The sequence below is a fragment of the Suricata suricatta genome, chromosome 6, assembly GCF_006229205.1.
Source record: "Suricata suricatta isolate VVHF042 chromosome 6, meerkat_22Aug2017_6uvM2_HiC, whole genome shotgun sequence".
NCBI classification, from domain to species: Eukaryota; Metazoa; Chordata; class Mammalia; order Carnivora; family Herpestidae; genus Suricata; species Suricata suricatta.
In genome coordinates, this window is record NC_043705.1 from 107101191 (window position 1) to 107117055 (window position 15865).

The 15865-nt window shown below is 56.7% G+C and overlaps 2 protein-coding genes across 6 annotated transcripts in view; both read left to right on the forward strand.

Moving 5' to 3' along the window:
• The first annotated feature begins 18 nt into the window (after nucleotides 1-18).
• On the forward strand, nucleotides 19-5437 carry ARSI (arylsulfatase family member I). The gene is made up of 2 exons (XM_029941443.1): nucleotides 19-419; nucleotides 3837-5437. The coding sequence occupies exons 1-2, from the start codon at nucleotides 100-102 to the stop codon at nucleotides 5242-5244; spliced, it is 1728 nt and encodes a 575-aa protein (XP_029797303.1). The 5' UTR covers nucleotides 19-99; the 3' UTR covers nucleotides 5245-5437.
• A 7187-nt stretch (nucleotides 5438-12624) lies between these two features.
• The window catches only part of CAMK2A (calcium/calmodulin dependent protein kinase II alpha), a 63090-nt gene continuing 59849 nt past the window's right edge, over nucleotides 12625-15865 (forward strand). For 3 of the 5 annotated variants that reach the window (XM_029943056.1, XM_029943057.1, XM_029943059.1), the window contains exon 1: nucleotides 12626-12864. In XM_029943056.1, the coding sequence (XP_029798916.1) occupies nucleotides 12803-12864 (62 nt within the window). In that variant the 5' untranslated portion in view covers nucleotides 12626-12802. Of the gene's footprint in view, nucleotides 12865-15865 lie in introns of all 5 variants that reach the window. The other 2 variants (XM_029943055.1, XM_029943058.1) reach the window with 2 other exon arrangements.

Below are 15865 nucleotides of genomic sequence, written 5' to 3' on the forward strand. Positions count from 1 at the left end.
GTCCAGGCCGGCCAGCCAGCGGGCGTGCGGGCCGTGCGCCCTGGGCGCGCGAGGCGGTGAGGCCCCGGGAACCCTGTGCGCCGGGACGCGCGAGCCGGCATGGCGATGCACGCCCTCACTGGCCTCTCGCTGGTCAGCCTGCTTAGCTTCGGCTACCTGTCCTGGGACTGGGCCAAACCGAGCCTGGTGGCCGACGGGCCCGGGGAGGCGGGAGGGGAGCAGCTCTCGGCCGCTCCACCCCAGCCTCCCCATATCATCTTCATCCTCACCGACGACCAGGGCTACCACGACGTGGGCTACCATGGCTCAGATATCGAGACCCCTACGCTGGACCGGCTGGCAGCTGAGGGTGTCAAGTTGGAGAATTATTACATCCAGCCCATCTGCACGCCTTCGCGGAGCCAACTTCTCACTGGCAGGTAGGCATGACCCAGGCTGTTAGGGCGCTCGTGCAAGCCCCAAATGAATCCGGTCTGGAGATTTCCTGTGCGTTCTCAGTCCCCTCTACTCTGGGACCTGAGAAACCAGGACTCAGGGCCAGTTCTGAGACCTTCAGACACGACTGTCTCCAGTTGCCTGTGTGATCGTTAGTTATGTCCTTTACCCTCTGGGCCTCCGTTTCACCAATCGTCCGAGGAGCGGATTGGATCATCTTTGAGGTCTCCTCCCTCTGATGTTCTAGGACACATATGACACACCATGTAAAGGAGACATCTGGTCATCCCTTTGTTGGAGGAACATGGCAGTCTCTGACACTTAGGTTCTAATGCCACTTCTGTACACAGACCCTGAGGCCACGAGCGAGTCTTTTCCCTTCTTAAAGCCTCCAGCTTCTTGTCTGTTTATAAGCGGAGTGAAGAGCGGTGTTTATGTGAAAGAGTGACGATGGAATGAGTTGTGTGTAACCTGCTTGGCTGGCGATAAATATTCCCAAACCGTCTGATGGCTGTGTGGAGAGGAAGCCAGGGGACGAATAGGGGCAGCAGAAGGACACAGGATGCCATGACATATGGAACCTTAGGCTAGTTACTTCATTTCTCCAAACCTCTGTGTTTTCATCTGCAAAGTCCTTCTAAATTGGCTGGAAGTCCCAAGGAGACGTGTTGCTTTCTCCGTAAGGAGTTGTCCATGGGCAAGGAGTCAGGATTACAGGACTAAAAGAGCAGGGACACAGGAGGTGGGGGTGTGGAAGGCAAACTCTGGCCACTTAGGAGAAAATCCCTTGGCAAGGCTGAAGCTAATCCTCCTTGGATAGGGTCCAAGGCATGCCTTCTCCCAAGTTCCACCCAAAAGCCATGAGTATGATCTCAGGAACCAGAGCCTTGCTCTCTCTGTTTTTGGGTGGGGAGAAACTGAGGCATGGAGTCAGGGAGGGCCCAATTCGTGCCTATAGTCAGTAGGGTCAGTAGGAGAGGGGGCTGAGAGGCCAGGTGGTTGGCAGGGGTCCCAGAGCTGAGAGTCAAAGAGGTGCCTTTTCTTCCCTCGCTCGGGCACTCCGAATTTAGCTCCAGGAACAGAAAGAGAATCGGAGAAGAGGGCGAGGGGCTGGTGTATGTGCTGTGTGCGGGGGTGTCAGTGGTCATGGTGGTGGTGAAGCCCAAATGTTGCCGCCCCTCTAGAAGAGGAAGAACCTGCATTCCCGAGAACTGTGCACAAGTTGGCGTTTCTCTCTCCCTGGAGCGGTGACTTTTGGTGTAAGCAGGGGAATGAGCAGCCATCAGGGCACCGTTCCAACCCCCTGATCTGTGAAGTTAGCTGAGTGTGGCCGGGCAGCGCCTGCCCTCCGCTCCCCCCGCCCCCCACAGCTGGCTCCGTCAGACCGATGCTGACTACTCTCATTAGTGTTTGTTCGTCCACCCAGCCGTGTTTGGCGAAGCTGGAGACAGCCAGCGTCTCTCGTGTTACTCACATACAGACGAGCTTTGGCGACTCTGAGCTGGCCCACCCACTTTACAGACCGGCGCTCTGTGGTGCCCAGCACTCTGAAGGGGCTCTCGGCTGTGACTGGGCCCTACGATACTGCCTCTGTTCAGTGAAATCGTTCATGAGTTTGACTGAGAGGTTTTCAGCACGAATTGTGCAGACCCGTGTTCAAAGCTCGGGACAACTGCTTGCTAGCTGTCTGCAGTTGGGCTTCGGCTGTGCTTTGGAGAGCCCCAGTTCATCATCTGTAGAATGAGGATAATAATAGTCTTGTAGGTTTTTTTTAATGAGGATTAAATGAAATAATGTGTGTGGCAGATAGTGTTAAAAATGGCAATCATAGCTAATGATAGCTAACACCAATAACAGCTTTAAGTTAAGGAGACTAAAAACAGGAAAGCTCACCCTAGTGCTTGCGTTAAAGGTGTCAGGCTTTCAGGTGTTGGCTTAACTTGGATTCCCCTGGGGTGAGAAAAAGGTGTGGGATTCTAAGACCCTAGTGACATTCCAGGCTCTTTATTTACTCTGGGACTTTTAAGACTTGAGTAAAGGCAGGACACCCCAAGCAGATCACACGGGGGCCTTGACCACAGAAGGGATTTGAATGAATAAATGAGGAATATAGGATTCTGCTCACTGTTCATTCCTGGCTCACAGCATTAGCCTGTGTGAATGACCGGATCCAGGGGCCACATGAACTTATGGGCAGGCACATGAGAACGGGCCTCATAAAATCTGGGAACCGAAAGGTTTTCAGAAATCTCCCATTCAACCCACCTCTCCCCTATAGATGAGGAAACTGAGACCACCATGGGGGAGGAGACATGGCAGCCTAGTTTGCTGGAAGAGAGCCTGTGCTTGGACTTGGCTTGGATTTGTGTTCAAGTCCTGGCTTTGCCCCCGACCACAGAATGACCTTGGGCAAGGTCCTTCCCTCCTCTGGAACTGTGTTTTTAAGATGAGGTAAATCACTAGAAGTGACTTGGGTCTTTTCTGGCTCTAAAATCCTCTGAGTGCCATCATTCATTCATTCATTCATTCATTCATTCCATAAGTAATTGAGTGTCCTTTAAACACCACCTGAGTGCCAAGAACACAAAATTGAGTAAAGGACAACCCAGTTACAGATGATTGGGCCCAAGAGCATGTACAACTGAGTAGAATCCTACGGTCAGGTAGGACAGTGATAATGTGTATTAAATGTTAACCCAGAAGCAAAAGTGACTCATTCTTGGAGAGAGTTATGGGAGACTTTACAGAAGGGGTGACATTTGGGCTGGGCTTTGAAGAGTGAGTAGGACTTTTCCTGATAAGACAGGACTTACACTAGGCCCTAGAGCAAAGTAGAGGCTTAGAGCTCCAGGATTCTGAAGTTTCTGAAGACTTCCCGGGATACAGATCCCAAGTCCAGTTACAAGTTGTTTGAGTCACCGGGCAAGTGACTTAATTTACTGAGCCTCAGTTTCCTAACTTGAAAAATGGGAATAATAATGATATGCATGCACCCCCTAGGTTAGTGGGGATTTGGTGAGATAATTTATATAAGGGGCTGAGTGCAATGCTGAGCACACGGGGAATGCTTGGCATTAGCTGCTGTCCTTTTGTTGTGATTAACCTGGATTCAACTCTTAAGTTCCCCGGCTTCCTAGCTGTGTGATGCTGGGCAAGCGGTTTAACCATTTTGACCTTCAATTTCCTCATCTGCAAAATGACAATAATAGACGCTCAGCTGATTTTGAGGATTCAGTGAGATGATGCATTTGAAGTGCTTCTCCCATCAGATAGTACCTGCTGTATGTTTGCCGGAAGCGCTGGGACCGGAGCCCCCCTCTGGGTGAGAACTGGGGGCCAGTGGGCCAGAGCAGTGGTCTGAGTTCACCTGGGACTTCTTTGCCCTCCCCTCCTTCCACCAGGTACCAGATCCATACGGGACTTCAGCACTCCATCATCCGCCCTCGGCAGCCCAACTGCCTGCCCCTGGACCAGGTGACGCTGCCCCAGAAGTTGCAGGAGGCAGGGTACTCTACCCACATGGTGGGCAAGTGGCACCTGGGCTTCTACCGGAAGGAGTGCCTGCCCACCCGCCGTGGCTTCGACACCTTCCTGGGCTCGCTCACGGGCAATGTGGACTACTACACCTATGACAACTGCGACGGGCCGGGGGTGTGCGGCTTTGACCTGCACGAGGGCGAGAGCGTGGCCTGGGGGCTCAGCGGCCAGTATTCCACTCTGCTCTACGCCCAGCGCGTCAGCCACATCCTAGCCAGACACAGCCCCCGGCAGCCCCTCTTTCTCTACGTGGCCTTCCAGGCAGTGCACACGCCCCTACAGTCCCCTCGTGAGTACCTATACCGCTACCGCACCATGGGCAACGTGGCCCGGCGGAAGTACGCGGCCATGGTCACCTGCATGGATGAGGCTGTGCGCAACATCACCTGGGCCCTCAAGCGCTATGGTTTCTACAACAACAGTGTCATCATCTTCTCCAGTGACAATGGTGGCCAGACCTTCTCAGGGGGCAGCAACTGGCCACTGCGGGGACGCAAGGGCACTTACTGGGAAGGTGGGGTGCGCGGCCTGGGCTTCGTCCACAGCCCCTTGCTCAAGCGGAAGCGCCGGACCAGCCGGGCGCTGGTGCACATCACTGACTGGTACCCGACCCTGGTGGGTCTGGCCGGTGGCAGTGCCTCGGCGGCTGACGGGCTGGATGGCTATGATGTGTGGCCGGCCATCAGTGAGGGCCGGGCTTCGCCGCGCACAGAGATCCTGCACAACATCGACCCGCTCTACAACCATGCCCGGCACGGCTCCCTGGAGGCCGGCTTCGGCATCTGGAACACTGCCGTGCAGGCCGCCATCCGCGTGGGCGAGTGGAAGCTGCTAACAGGCGACCCCGGCTATGGTGACTGGATCCCACCGCAGACACTGGCCGCCTTCCCCGGCAGCTGGTGGAACCTGGAGCGCATGGCCAGTGCCCGCCAGGCAGTGTGGCTCTTCAATATCAGCGCTGACCCCTATGAACGGGAGGACCTGGCGGGCCAGCGGCCTGATGTGGTCCGTGCCCTGCTGGCCCGTCTGGCGGACTATAACCGCACAGCCATCCCTGTGCGCTACCCCGCTGAGAATCCTCGGGCCCACCCTGACTTTAATGGGGGTGCTTGGGGGCCCTGGGCCAGTGAGGAGGAAGAGGAGGAAGAGGAGGAAGAGGCAGGCAGGGCTCGAAGCTTCTCACGAGGGCGCCACAAGAAAAAATGCAAGATTTGCAAGCTGCGATCCTTTTTTCGTAAACTCAACACCAGGCTGATGTCACAGCGGATCTGATGGGGCCTGCGGGGGGGAGGTGAGGATCTCTGTCCCTCTAGATGTACTTCCCCATTCAAAACTGGCCGTGTCCCTCCCCAGGGAGGGGCCTGAGGTCAAGTCCCCATCTGCAGGGAAAAAGAGGGCTTAGAGCCCCTCAGTTGAAGGATGCAGGGCTTGGCTTGGGGAAGAATAAACTAGATTCCAATCCTGCCTCTCCACTGATTTGCTCTGTGACCTCAAGTGGCCTGCATGAGCTCTCTGGGCCTCAGTTTCCTCATCTGTAAATGAATTCTGATGATTTTGTGGCTCTGTGGTGTGAACCTGGGGCCTGGGGCCATGGTGGAGTTGCCGTTGACCGTGCCACCTCCCATCTCATTTAAAAGCTTGCCCTTGGACCCTGCACCTCTGTGGTACTGCTTGGGTGAGGGGCCACATGGAGGCAGCTCGAGGCCTGGACCCCAGCTGAGGTATGGTGATCTGGCCACTCTCCGAAGGGATCCTCTGATGCTGAGGGTGGGGGCTGGGCTGGCAGCCGACTTTCCGGGTCTTCACATGGCTAGGGCCAGCCCTGGGGCCACACTGGTGCTGTGGGCTGTGGCAGAAAGCTCTCCCTCTGGCCCAGAGGGTCGGCCTGGCTGTTAGCTGCTGCAGGATCAAGAGTGATGGAAACAGCTGTGAAAAAAGCCCCTGAACCAATAGTCAGGACGCTTGGGTGCTTTTTTGACCCTGGGCCCACTCCTTCACCTGTGGGCCTCAGTTTCCCCATCTGCAAATCGGGGATACTAGCCAGAGCTCTGCCTACCTCACAGGGTCGTAGAGAACTGGCCAAGGTAATGGTTGTGGAGGAGCCCATGCACTTGATTAAAATGCAGTAACCTGGAAACCAGGTGCAGTGCTGTCTGCAAACACGTCAGGGCAGGGGGTGGTGCAGTGCACACATGCATCCCCAGGGCACATGTGAGCTCACCATTGACCAAGCTAGTGGGAGAGGAGGTGGGCAGCCTGGCCAGGAAGCAGAATGTATGCGTTCTGGCCCGGTCCTGCCACAGATCCACCGCGTGACCTCTGGCAACTCCTGGACCCTCTCCGGACCTCAGTGTCCCCCTGTGTCCAATGGATGCTTTAGGAGCCCCTCCTCCCTGGTCATCCTGGACGGCCCTGTGGGTGTGTGCTGGAGGGCATGGGCCTAGGGGTGGGAGGAGGGGCGTGGGGGGTTCAGAGCCTGCTCGCTGTGGAGTGCATCTCCATGCGCACACTGCGTTCTGCATATCTCCCTCCAGGTTCCAGTCGGTGCAGCATGTGTAGGCGAAAGCCCTGCTGTGAATTTTGAAAATAGTTATTTTTGTCACTGGCAAAGGAGGCCTGTTAGGACTCGTCAGCTTGTGGATGAGCAGGACGGGAGGGGTGGGGTGGGTGCGGTGCAGCGGAGGGGGTTTGGGCACTGGTTCCAGAGCTGCATCCCCTTTGCAGAGGGAGCTGAGCCCAGGAGTGAGAGTCTGGCCTGGGGCTGCAGGATGGAGGTGACCACCCATGTTCCGGGCCCCTTCCTCTGCCCCTCCAGCTGGAGCTGTCTGTGTCTCTAGGGTGTCAATGCCTGGGCTACATGGGGCAGGGGCCAGGACTGGCTGAAGCCTCTGGATTCCGACCACCCCGAGCACCTCTGCCTGCTCAGGAGGGAGACTCTAAAGAAGATGGTGTCCTAGGCTTAGCATATCCCACAGATGGCTTGTTCATAGTCTGCCCATTACCTAGGATTCTCTGGCACTTCTGGATGCTTCTCCCAGCTGTCTGGGTTGTGCCCTTCCAGAGTGGCATGGAGCCAGGGCTTCCGGCAGCTCCAGGCCTGTAGCAGTTGAATGGAGGCCTCTCCCAGGCCTGCAGACTTGACCCTGCCTTAAGTGACCTCTCCTCCAACTCCAACCCTGCTTCCTTTATGCCATACGAGCAGGGACCATAAAAGGCCCTTTATCCTTAGACACCAAGGCCTACCCTCCTATGATAACCTGGCCTCAAACAGAGAGAGTCCAGCTGAGGCAAGAGGCTGGCACCTGCCCCGCTGCCCCCCATGCCCTGAGAAGGAAGCTTGGTGTGACCTCAAGCCCGGCCTAGAGCTTGCCTGGCTCAGGGTCCTACCTAACCCAGAGCCCAGCAGACATCCCAGAAGCCCCCCTCAAGCCCAGCAGTCCCCCAGCCTGCCTAACCAAGGCTCTGCCAGTTGCCCCAGGGCTGGGATAGGTGGAAGATACTGGGGTAAGGAGCCACCAGGACTAGAGCATTGGGAGGGGAGGCTCTGCCTCCTGGCTGTGGTATCTGCTCCGCCCAGGGGACAGCATGGCTCCTGCCTGTCTTCTCCTATCTCCTGTGGTCCCTGAGTTCCCTTCAGCCGAGTACCTGGGTCTGGACTCTGTATCAGGCCCCTGACTGGCACTGCTAGGCAGATGTTTGGACCACCTGGTGGGGAGTGGTGGGTGGGAGACCAGAGGCAGCTGTGGCCCCTTGGGTAACAGATCTGAGGGCGTGGAGCCCAGAGATGCCAGACAGACTCTCTACTTCCCCTTTGGCTGGACCACATGGCAGGAGATCTGCCTCCTAGATTAGAGCCAGGGGTGTCCCTGTCCAAGCTGGGCCCTGCCTGTCTGTGGAGTCCTGGGCAGGGATGACTAATCTTCCAGGAACCAAGAGGGAGCTCTGGACCTGGCTAGAGAGACAGGGCTCTGAACCCCACCCTGGGCTTTGGCTGTATTCTCTCTCCTCTCGCTTGGTACCTAATGGCTACCTTGGGACGTAGGTGAGCAGCCCTGCAGTGGCAGAAAGAGGGAGGGCAGAGCCAGGGCAAGGGAAGGAGCACTGTCCTGGGAATCTGAAATTCTGGATTATGTCCTCACTCTGCCCCTGACTTCTGCTACTGAGGGAGGAAGCAGCCTCTTCCTTTCTCTGGGCCTTGGTCTCCATCTATGTGGGGCATGGGCTCCATCAGGGCCCTTTCAGCCCTCATGTAGGTCGAAGGACACAGGGCAGGGGTGCAGAGGTCACACAGACCCTACGTGGGTAAGTCACGCCACATCTCTGCAATGACTAGGCAATGACTGTACCTCTCACGGATATCTGTGGTGAGGTATAACTTGTCCAGTATGCTTTAGCACGGGCCTGGCTCTAAAGCGGAAATAACTATTTTTCATATTTTTGGAGTCTGTGAAGGAACAGCTTGTCCCTGTATTTCTCAGGAAGAAGTGGAGGCCCCTGCCATAAGCATACCTAGCCAACAGCTGGACTTGAACTTGGATCCTCTAACTACAGGCTGTGCTGTGCGGACATTGGCTCAGCAGCCATTGTCCTCTGTCCCTTAGCTCCCTGCTTCCCTCTGCTCTGCAATCACTGCCTCCTATGTGGGACCCCTCAGAGGACCGTGATGTTCCCTGAACCCTCACTCTCTCCACAGTGGAAGCCTGGCATCATCACTGCCGTTAATTAACCACATCACCCTCCAACTGGACCCTCGGCTGGATCATTTCTCTCTTGGCCCACTTTCTGCCGAGTCTGCCCCCCCATGCTCACTGCCCTTAGTGGGACAGGCCTCGTGGGGACCCTTCAGATGGCACGTTTTCTGTGGCATCTCCCAGGCCCTGCAGGACCGCGCGGCCCCCCGGCATGTACATGAGAGTCTGTGTGTGGGCTGCGGAGTGTGGGATGACAGTAGGGCTGTCACAGTGCTTCCGGGGCTCTGAGCTTCCCCTCCATCCCTCCCCGCCTCTGCTGTGGGCCAAGAACTTGGCCTTCATCCCAGGGTGTTTCCCTCCCATCCCATATACCTGGGGTATAGTTTGTGTTCACATTCAGGTTCTTTATCTTAGCATGTCACAACTGTGCTCAGTGACCTCTCAGGCTCCCGCCCCTGGCCACCAGCCCTTAGCACTCGGGCCAGCTCTTGAGACGGAGCACATGTGCTAGCTCTCATGCCTGCCACGGCCCTGGGAAGTGGAGGTCTGGCAGGAACAGTCCCCCCATCGCAATCATTGGCTCATTCTCTCCACGGCACAGAGGCAGGCCTGGCTCCTCACTGCCCACCACCAGCAGGCCCAGCTGCCGGCCTCACGGGCACGGGGAAGGCAGTGAATTAGCTGTCTCGCAGTGTGGCAGTTACCCTCCACACGGGGTGCCTGTCTGAGGCAGGGCCCGCACCCCTGAGCTAAGCTCTGCAGGGTTCGGGGCACGCGAGGGCAGGGTGTGTATGAGAATGGCCAAGGAGACCTTTTGTCTTCTTCCTCCTCTCCATCCATCTCTCTGCCACCAGGGCCTGGACGTCCCCCAGCATGCATAGGGTCTGGGCCAGGCTGGCCCGAGAGGGAAACGAGGTACGGAGCCCAGGAGGTGGGAGGGAGGGAAGTGGAAACAAGAAAGGATGTGAAAAGGAGCAAGAAAGATAGGGAGGACTGAGAAGAAAGGGCTCAAGGGAGGGAAGAAAGAAAATGGGGAAAGGAGAGAAAGAGAAAACGGGGAGGAGGAAGGAGAGCTGAAAGGGGAGACAGAGGTAGGGAAGGACAGACAGACAGGGTGAGGGGGTGACAGGGCGGTGGGGGTCCAGGTTGCTCCTGCCCCCTGAATCCACACAGGCCATCTCCATAGTCCTTGTCAGAGACAGGGAGAGAGCCAGCCCTAGCCTCTTCCTCTTGTCCCCCTGACTCTTCCTGTGACCTAGTGGTACCACCTCCCAACCTCCCGCCAGGTGCTCCGCCCTCTTCTGAACTTGTTTCACTTCATCACTGGGGACTGGGGATGGGGCGAGCCAGGAAACTGGGTGGTCAAGCCCAGGCAGAGCAGGACTATCACCTCCTTCATTCAGAACTTCAGACTTCCATTAATACAGCCTCACAGCACATTTGATATTTGTTTTATGTGTTAATTTCTAAAGTCCCATTAAGCTAAGTTGGCTCCTGTGAGCTAGAGGAGGGCATGTGAGCCCTCTCCTAGCCTCTTTGTTCTAGTCCTTTGTTCTCCTGGCAAAAGGCTGCAAACCAGGCTAGGCCAGGGTGATGCTCAAACCATGAGCTCAACTCCCATGGGGATTCAGAGAACCGCACCACAAAGTGCTAGGACTAAAGGATAGTGGCGTGTGCTTCCCCGACCCAAACAGAGCGGTGTGAGGAGGGAGGGGCTTCTGCGTCTCGTCATAATAATAATTTCCCATCTATGGGCGCATACAGTGTGACAGCTCTTGTACTCCTCTGCCCATCTCATTTAATCCTTAAATAGCCCTGCAGGTAGGGAACATTATGAACTCTATTTTGAAGATGAGGAAACTGAGGCACAGAGAAGGTAGGCTGCTCATCCAAAGTCACACAGCCTATAGATCATGGAGTTCCTCTCCTCTCCCCTGGACAATGACTGAGGGCACTTCAGTGGTCCCTAAGGGCTGTTGCAGAGCCTTCACGAGTGGGAGCCGTCTCCCGGGGAGGGCTAGAGGGTCTGGGCTGGGAGGTAGGGGTGCGGTCCTTCCCCCACTTCCCCGCATCTGCCTCTCTTGCCTCTAGTGGTGTTCCGTGCCCAGCCTGCTCCCACCAGCTGTGCGCCCCCAAGCAAAGGCCTCTCTTCTCTGCTGCTGAATTGCAACGTTGGCGGCAGGAGCGGGAAGCGTATTGTGCGCAGAAACAAAACGGAGTGGTTTTTCCTTTTTCTGAAGGTGGTAATGGTGCAATTAGTGGCTAAGCCATTACCCCTCCTCCCTAGCTCGCCTCCCCTCCTTCCCCTTGGCCTCCCTCCCATCCTTCCCTTCCTGGGAAGAAGTTGCTGCATCAGGGAGCTAACCCCATCATTCTCTCCCACCCCCAACTCCCAGAAGAGGGGCAGAATTGTGGGAGGGGGGACCCGGTGTGTCCTGGGGCCCCTGGACCTAAGGTAGTGAGTCAGGGACCTGCTGGGGCTGGGGATGACCGACGAGCCGACAATGTATCCAGCAAGCGAGGTGACTGGTAAGGCAAGGTGGAGGCTCCGAGGGGTGGGGTAGAAACGAGGGTTTGGATCCTGGATCCTTTTATCCGACCTATGCTCACTGTGGGCAAGTGTTGGCATGAGACCTCGGCCTGGTGTGCTGTGAAATGAGCTTGAGTGGAGGAGGTGGGTGTGAAATTCTAAGTCCAAGCTAGTGATGGGGGTGGTCATGGTCCTGCTTTAGACCTTTCTTTTCCTCTTCCAGAAACTAAAAAGAGAGAGGCCTCATGTTTACATACTTCCCAAAGGCTTCCACAGCCCTTAGCCCACTCCTTCTTCACCGCCTTCCTCTGCAGTGGCAGTCTTGTTCTGTTTTCTAGAAAGAGCACCGGAGGCTCAGAGAGGGGCAGTGACTTTCCCAGGGTCACACAGCTAATAAATGTCAGAGCAGGAGTTGAACTCAGATCCTTAACACCCGTCCTTTTCCTTCCTAAAGCCCCAGGGCTTGGGTGTGATCCTGAGGCCACATATCTGGCTGCTGCCTTGAAGAACCAAACTTGGCAGGGAAAATGAGAATGAGGAAAAGGGAATGAGGATTTCAGGGCAGGCCCGTGACCACTCCCTTCCATGCCAGGCCATGCCTACCTCCCCACTGCCTGCCTCCTCCTCTTTCACCTTGACTTGAAGTACAAGCAGAAACTGGGACATGAGCCCCAGAAGACCAGATCTCCATGGTCCCACTGGGAAGATGGGGTGGAGGAGGGGGGTGGGGATGAGCGGGCAGGCAGGGCTGTCCCCTCCAGAGTCTGGATGTCTCCTCTGCACTTGTCCCCCAAGCTAGAGTGCCAGTGTGATGGACAGGGTAGCAGAGAAAGAGAGCAAATGAGGAAGACAGGCAGAGGCCCAAACAAAATATAGAGGGGAGCAGAGAGATAGCTACAGACTACAGTGATCCACTGGGAGAGAGATCCCAATGAATTAGCCATCGCTTCCTGTAAACCCTAGAACCCGGCTGTTGCCAAGGCAACGGGGCAATACCTGTCTCTCCAGAGGAGATGAAGTTGCCAGGGTAACTGTATCCTGTCTTTCCTGGGGACCATCCCAGAATGTGGCACCCACTAGCCGTTACCATGGCAACTGCCTTTTTGCCCCACTTAATCCCATCCTGTCTGCTACAAGGGACCCACAGTTGGAGTGGGGGGAGGTGGGAAGAGAGAAGATCACTTGTGGATTAAGTTTGCTCTTCTCCCCCTCTCTGGACCCCTCCCTCAGACCATCACCTCGGGGGTGCCGAGTCCCCTGCCCTGGGCCCACACAGGCCTGCAGCGTTCTGTGTGGTTCAGGCCAGGGCGTCCGGGAGCAGGTTTCGCAGTGGAAGGCAGGCAGGTGTTGGAGAGGCAGTTACCGGGGCAACGGGAACAGGGCGTTTCGGAGGTGGTTGCCATGGGGACCTGGATGCTGACGAAGGCTCGCGAGGCTGTGAGCAGCCACAGTGCCCTGCTCAGAAGCCCCGGGCTCGTCAGTCAAGCTGGTTCTTGGTTCGCGCTCGGCAGCACAGGCAGGCAAGTGGTCCCTAGTTGCGGACGCCGAGTCGCAGAGCCCCAGTCCTGGTCCTCCAGCCGCAAGCCTCGCCTGCCCGCCGAACGCCAGGATGGCCACCATCACCTGCACCCGCTTCACGGAAGAGTACCAGCTCTTCGAGGAACTGGGAAAGTGAGTTGCACCTCAGAGAGTTCTAGAGGGTGCAGGGGGTCAGCATCATGGGGGGAGGGTGTGCACCTGCGTGCTTCCCCGTGCACATACAGGGAGGAAGTCTGCGTGTGTTTGGGGATGCTTGCCTGTGCAGAGTGCCCAGAGCTGCGTGGAGGCATGTTTGCAGGTGCACAGATGTGTCAAGGCCAGCTGGGCGAGTGTGTGTGTAAAGGTGAAAGGTTGACGGTGCATGCCAGTGCACGCATGAAGGCACACACGAGTGCATATGACTGGGCACACACAGATTTTTAGAAACTCAGGGTTAAAAAGAGATCTTCCCAGTCAGCTAAGTCCAGGCTGCTGACTTTCTCTCGAGGTATTCATCTGGCCTTTACTTGGACACCTCTAATGGGAAAGAGTTCCCCAGCTCTCAGGCAGTCCTTCCTGACTTTAGGCACCAATGGCTACAGGGCAGAGTGGCCAACTTCTCCCCCAAAGCGCATCCCCTCCCCACCCACCTCCTCCCAACTCCTTTTGGAGTGAAGGCATCGGGACAGCAGGGGTTAATAACGGAGGGACTGGTGAGGCTTCCCGGGTGCTGGAGTGTGGGGAGGGGGCAGTCAGGCAAGTTGGAGGAGGCACTACCACCAGCTAGTATACCACCAGCCCTGGTCCCTTGGCAAAGTTGTCCAGCTCCCGAGCTCATTTTATGCCTCTGATGACTGGTGGGGAGAGAAGGGTGGGAAGAGAGGAAGGAGGAAAGCCCCCCTGGGGTAGCCCAGTAGGTTGCGGGGTGTCCAGGAAACACCCTGGATGCCCCCAGCTAGGTTTGTGGAGGGTCGGGGGATGGATCAGGGTAGGGGTGTAGTTTGGAGGCAGAGTTTGCCCCTTGGGCAAAGCAGCTCCAACACCCTGGGTGGTCCTTGCTCTAGCAGCAGGGGAGAGGGGCCCTGTGAGCAGATGTATGCTGGGGTGCGGTCTGGATGTGTGCGGTATAAGGACCAACTCTGGGGTACACTTGTGTGCACTCAAGAGTATGCAAGTGTGCACATGTGTACAGCAGGAGGAGGTGCTGGTGTGCACTTCCTGTGGAAGGCCTCCAAGAGTGGATGCGTGCAGGTGGCACAAGGGATACCACAGGCTGATTTGCATGGGGGTGAAGGTGTGAATATGCGTCACTGTGTGTGCCCGAGTGTGGCAGGGCAGAGCTCTATGCATGCCAGCAGGCGAATGTGTGTGAGGTCTGGGGGTGTGCAAATGTCCGTGTCTGTGTAAGGATGCCCGTGGGGGCCTTAGGCACAACAGTACCTCTCTGCAGTCTGGACACAAGCACATCTGGGTGTGGACAGGGGGCCACGCACAGGGGAAGGTTTATGTGTGTGCGTGTGAGGCCTGGGCCAAAGGCTCGGGTGGGAGTGTGGGTGGTGAAGGCATGTGTGAGCTCATGCTGGTGTCTGCATATGTGTGGGAGGTGGGCCTGTGGCTGTGTACAAGTAGGCTGCCTGCACACACGCACGCACGCGCGCACACACACACACACACACACACATCCCAGGCTATCCTGACACCCACAGGTACGCACCAGGTCCTTGAACAGACACACACCCATGGGCAGACGTGGGCCCACTCTTGTCTGCAGACCTTCTGTGTTTCTGAGTGTGTTTTGAGCTGCTCCAGAGGACTGAAGCTGTGTGCTAAATGTGCACAGGGTTGCTTCTCCACCGGCTTCCGGTGCCCACTGGGGCCCAAGGAGTCCCTGATTAGCTGGGATCTGCCTTCCAGGGCATGACCAAGGCTCGGCTGCGTCACAGGGTGCAGTGAAATGGAGTTGAGCTGTGACTCAGGCACTTAAAGTGAAAATAAAAGTGGTATTTTGCCCCAAGAGGAGATGAATATCATGAAGACTGGGTGCTGTGGGGGTACCTTGGCATGGGGAGCCCTCGGGAGCCTTCTCAACCCCCTGCCTGCCAGGGGCAGAATTTCAGAGGATGGGGAGCCCTAGTGGGGCCATGGGAGGAAAACCGAGGGTGGCAGACATGGCCAGCCCTCGTCTAATCCATTTCAGACCTCTCCCTTTTAGAACCATGCGGGCTCCTAACCCTTTTTAGGTCACATATTCCTCCAGGAATCTGACGAAAGCCTACGTCTACATTCTCCAGAAGAAAAGTACAAACCTATGAAATGTCGTGTGCCGTGTCAGGAGCTTACAGGACATTAGGAAGACTGTGATGGGCTTCAGGTTCACGATACTTGTATTGGAAAGAGAACGAGGCTCCGTGCCTCTTTTAAGCCATGCCTGGGTTAGAAACACCAGGGTGTATATATTACTGAGCAGGAGGGGGGCTAGGCACCCAGTGGGGCAGGTAGGGGTGGGCGGAGCACACCGCTCTGGATCTCACCATCCACAGCTCTGTGACACCGGCCACATGACAGCCCCCTGTAGTCTGGAGATAGAAAATGGCTGTGCTGATAGAATAAGGGGGCACAAATAAAGATATGGCCCGGCACCTCGTGGGCCATCTGCAGGGGCTGTTGCTAGAATCATTGTTGCCCTCAAAGGCTGGGCAGGCCGAAGCCCAAGGCCAGGCCACCTCATGTTTACCTTCCATCGGAGGCGCCCGACCAAACTCCTCCTCTGCTGGAAGAAGAGAGGAAGATGCCTGCAGGGCCCGGCCTTTCATTCTTGACCTACAGTCCCTGCCGGCCGCGACACTGCGGTCACCAACCAGAAGCTGGGCTCCTTATCCAGAAGACGCTTCAGATCACTGGCAGGGTGACTAGCAGAGGCAGCTGGGTTGGCCCTATGAGCGGACATGGGAGCCTTTGGACCTCCTTCTGCAGGGCCCTGGGCTGCCTAGCTGGAGGCGAGGGCATGTGCTTCCCGGCGCCCCACTCAGTGAGGACTGGCTTGGGACTGCAGGCCTCCTAGGAGCCCAGATAGGGTGGGCTACGGATGTAATGGAAGCTGCTCTCTCCCACCTGGCGGTCAGCCAGCTGGGTGGGGTGTGGTCTGGAGTCAGGG

Excerpts from the sequence above, each read along its gene's own strand:
- ARSI (XM_029941443.1), top strand. The coding sequence starts at position 100 with ATGGCGATGCACGCCCTCACTGGCCTCTCGCTGGTCAGCCTGCTTAGC. Across the intron at positions 420-3,836 it reads AGCCAACTTCTCACTGGCAG|GTACCAGATCCATACGGGAC; the intron begins GTAGGCATGACC and ends TCCTTCCACCAG.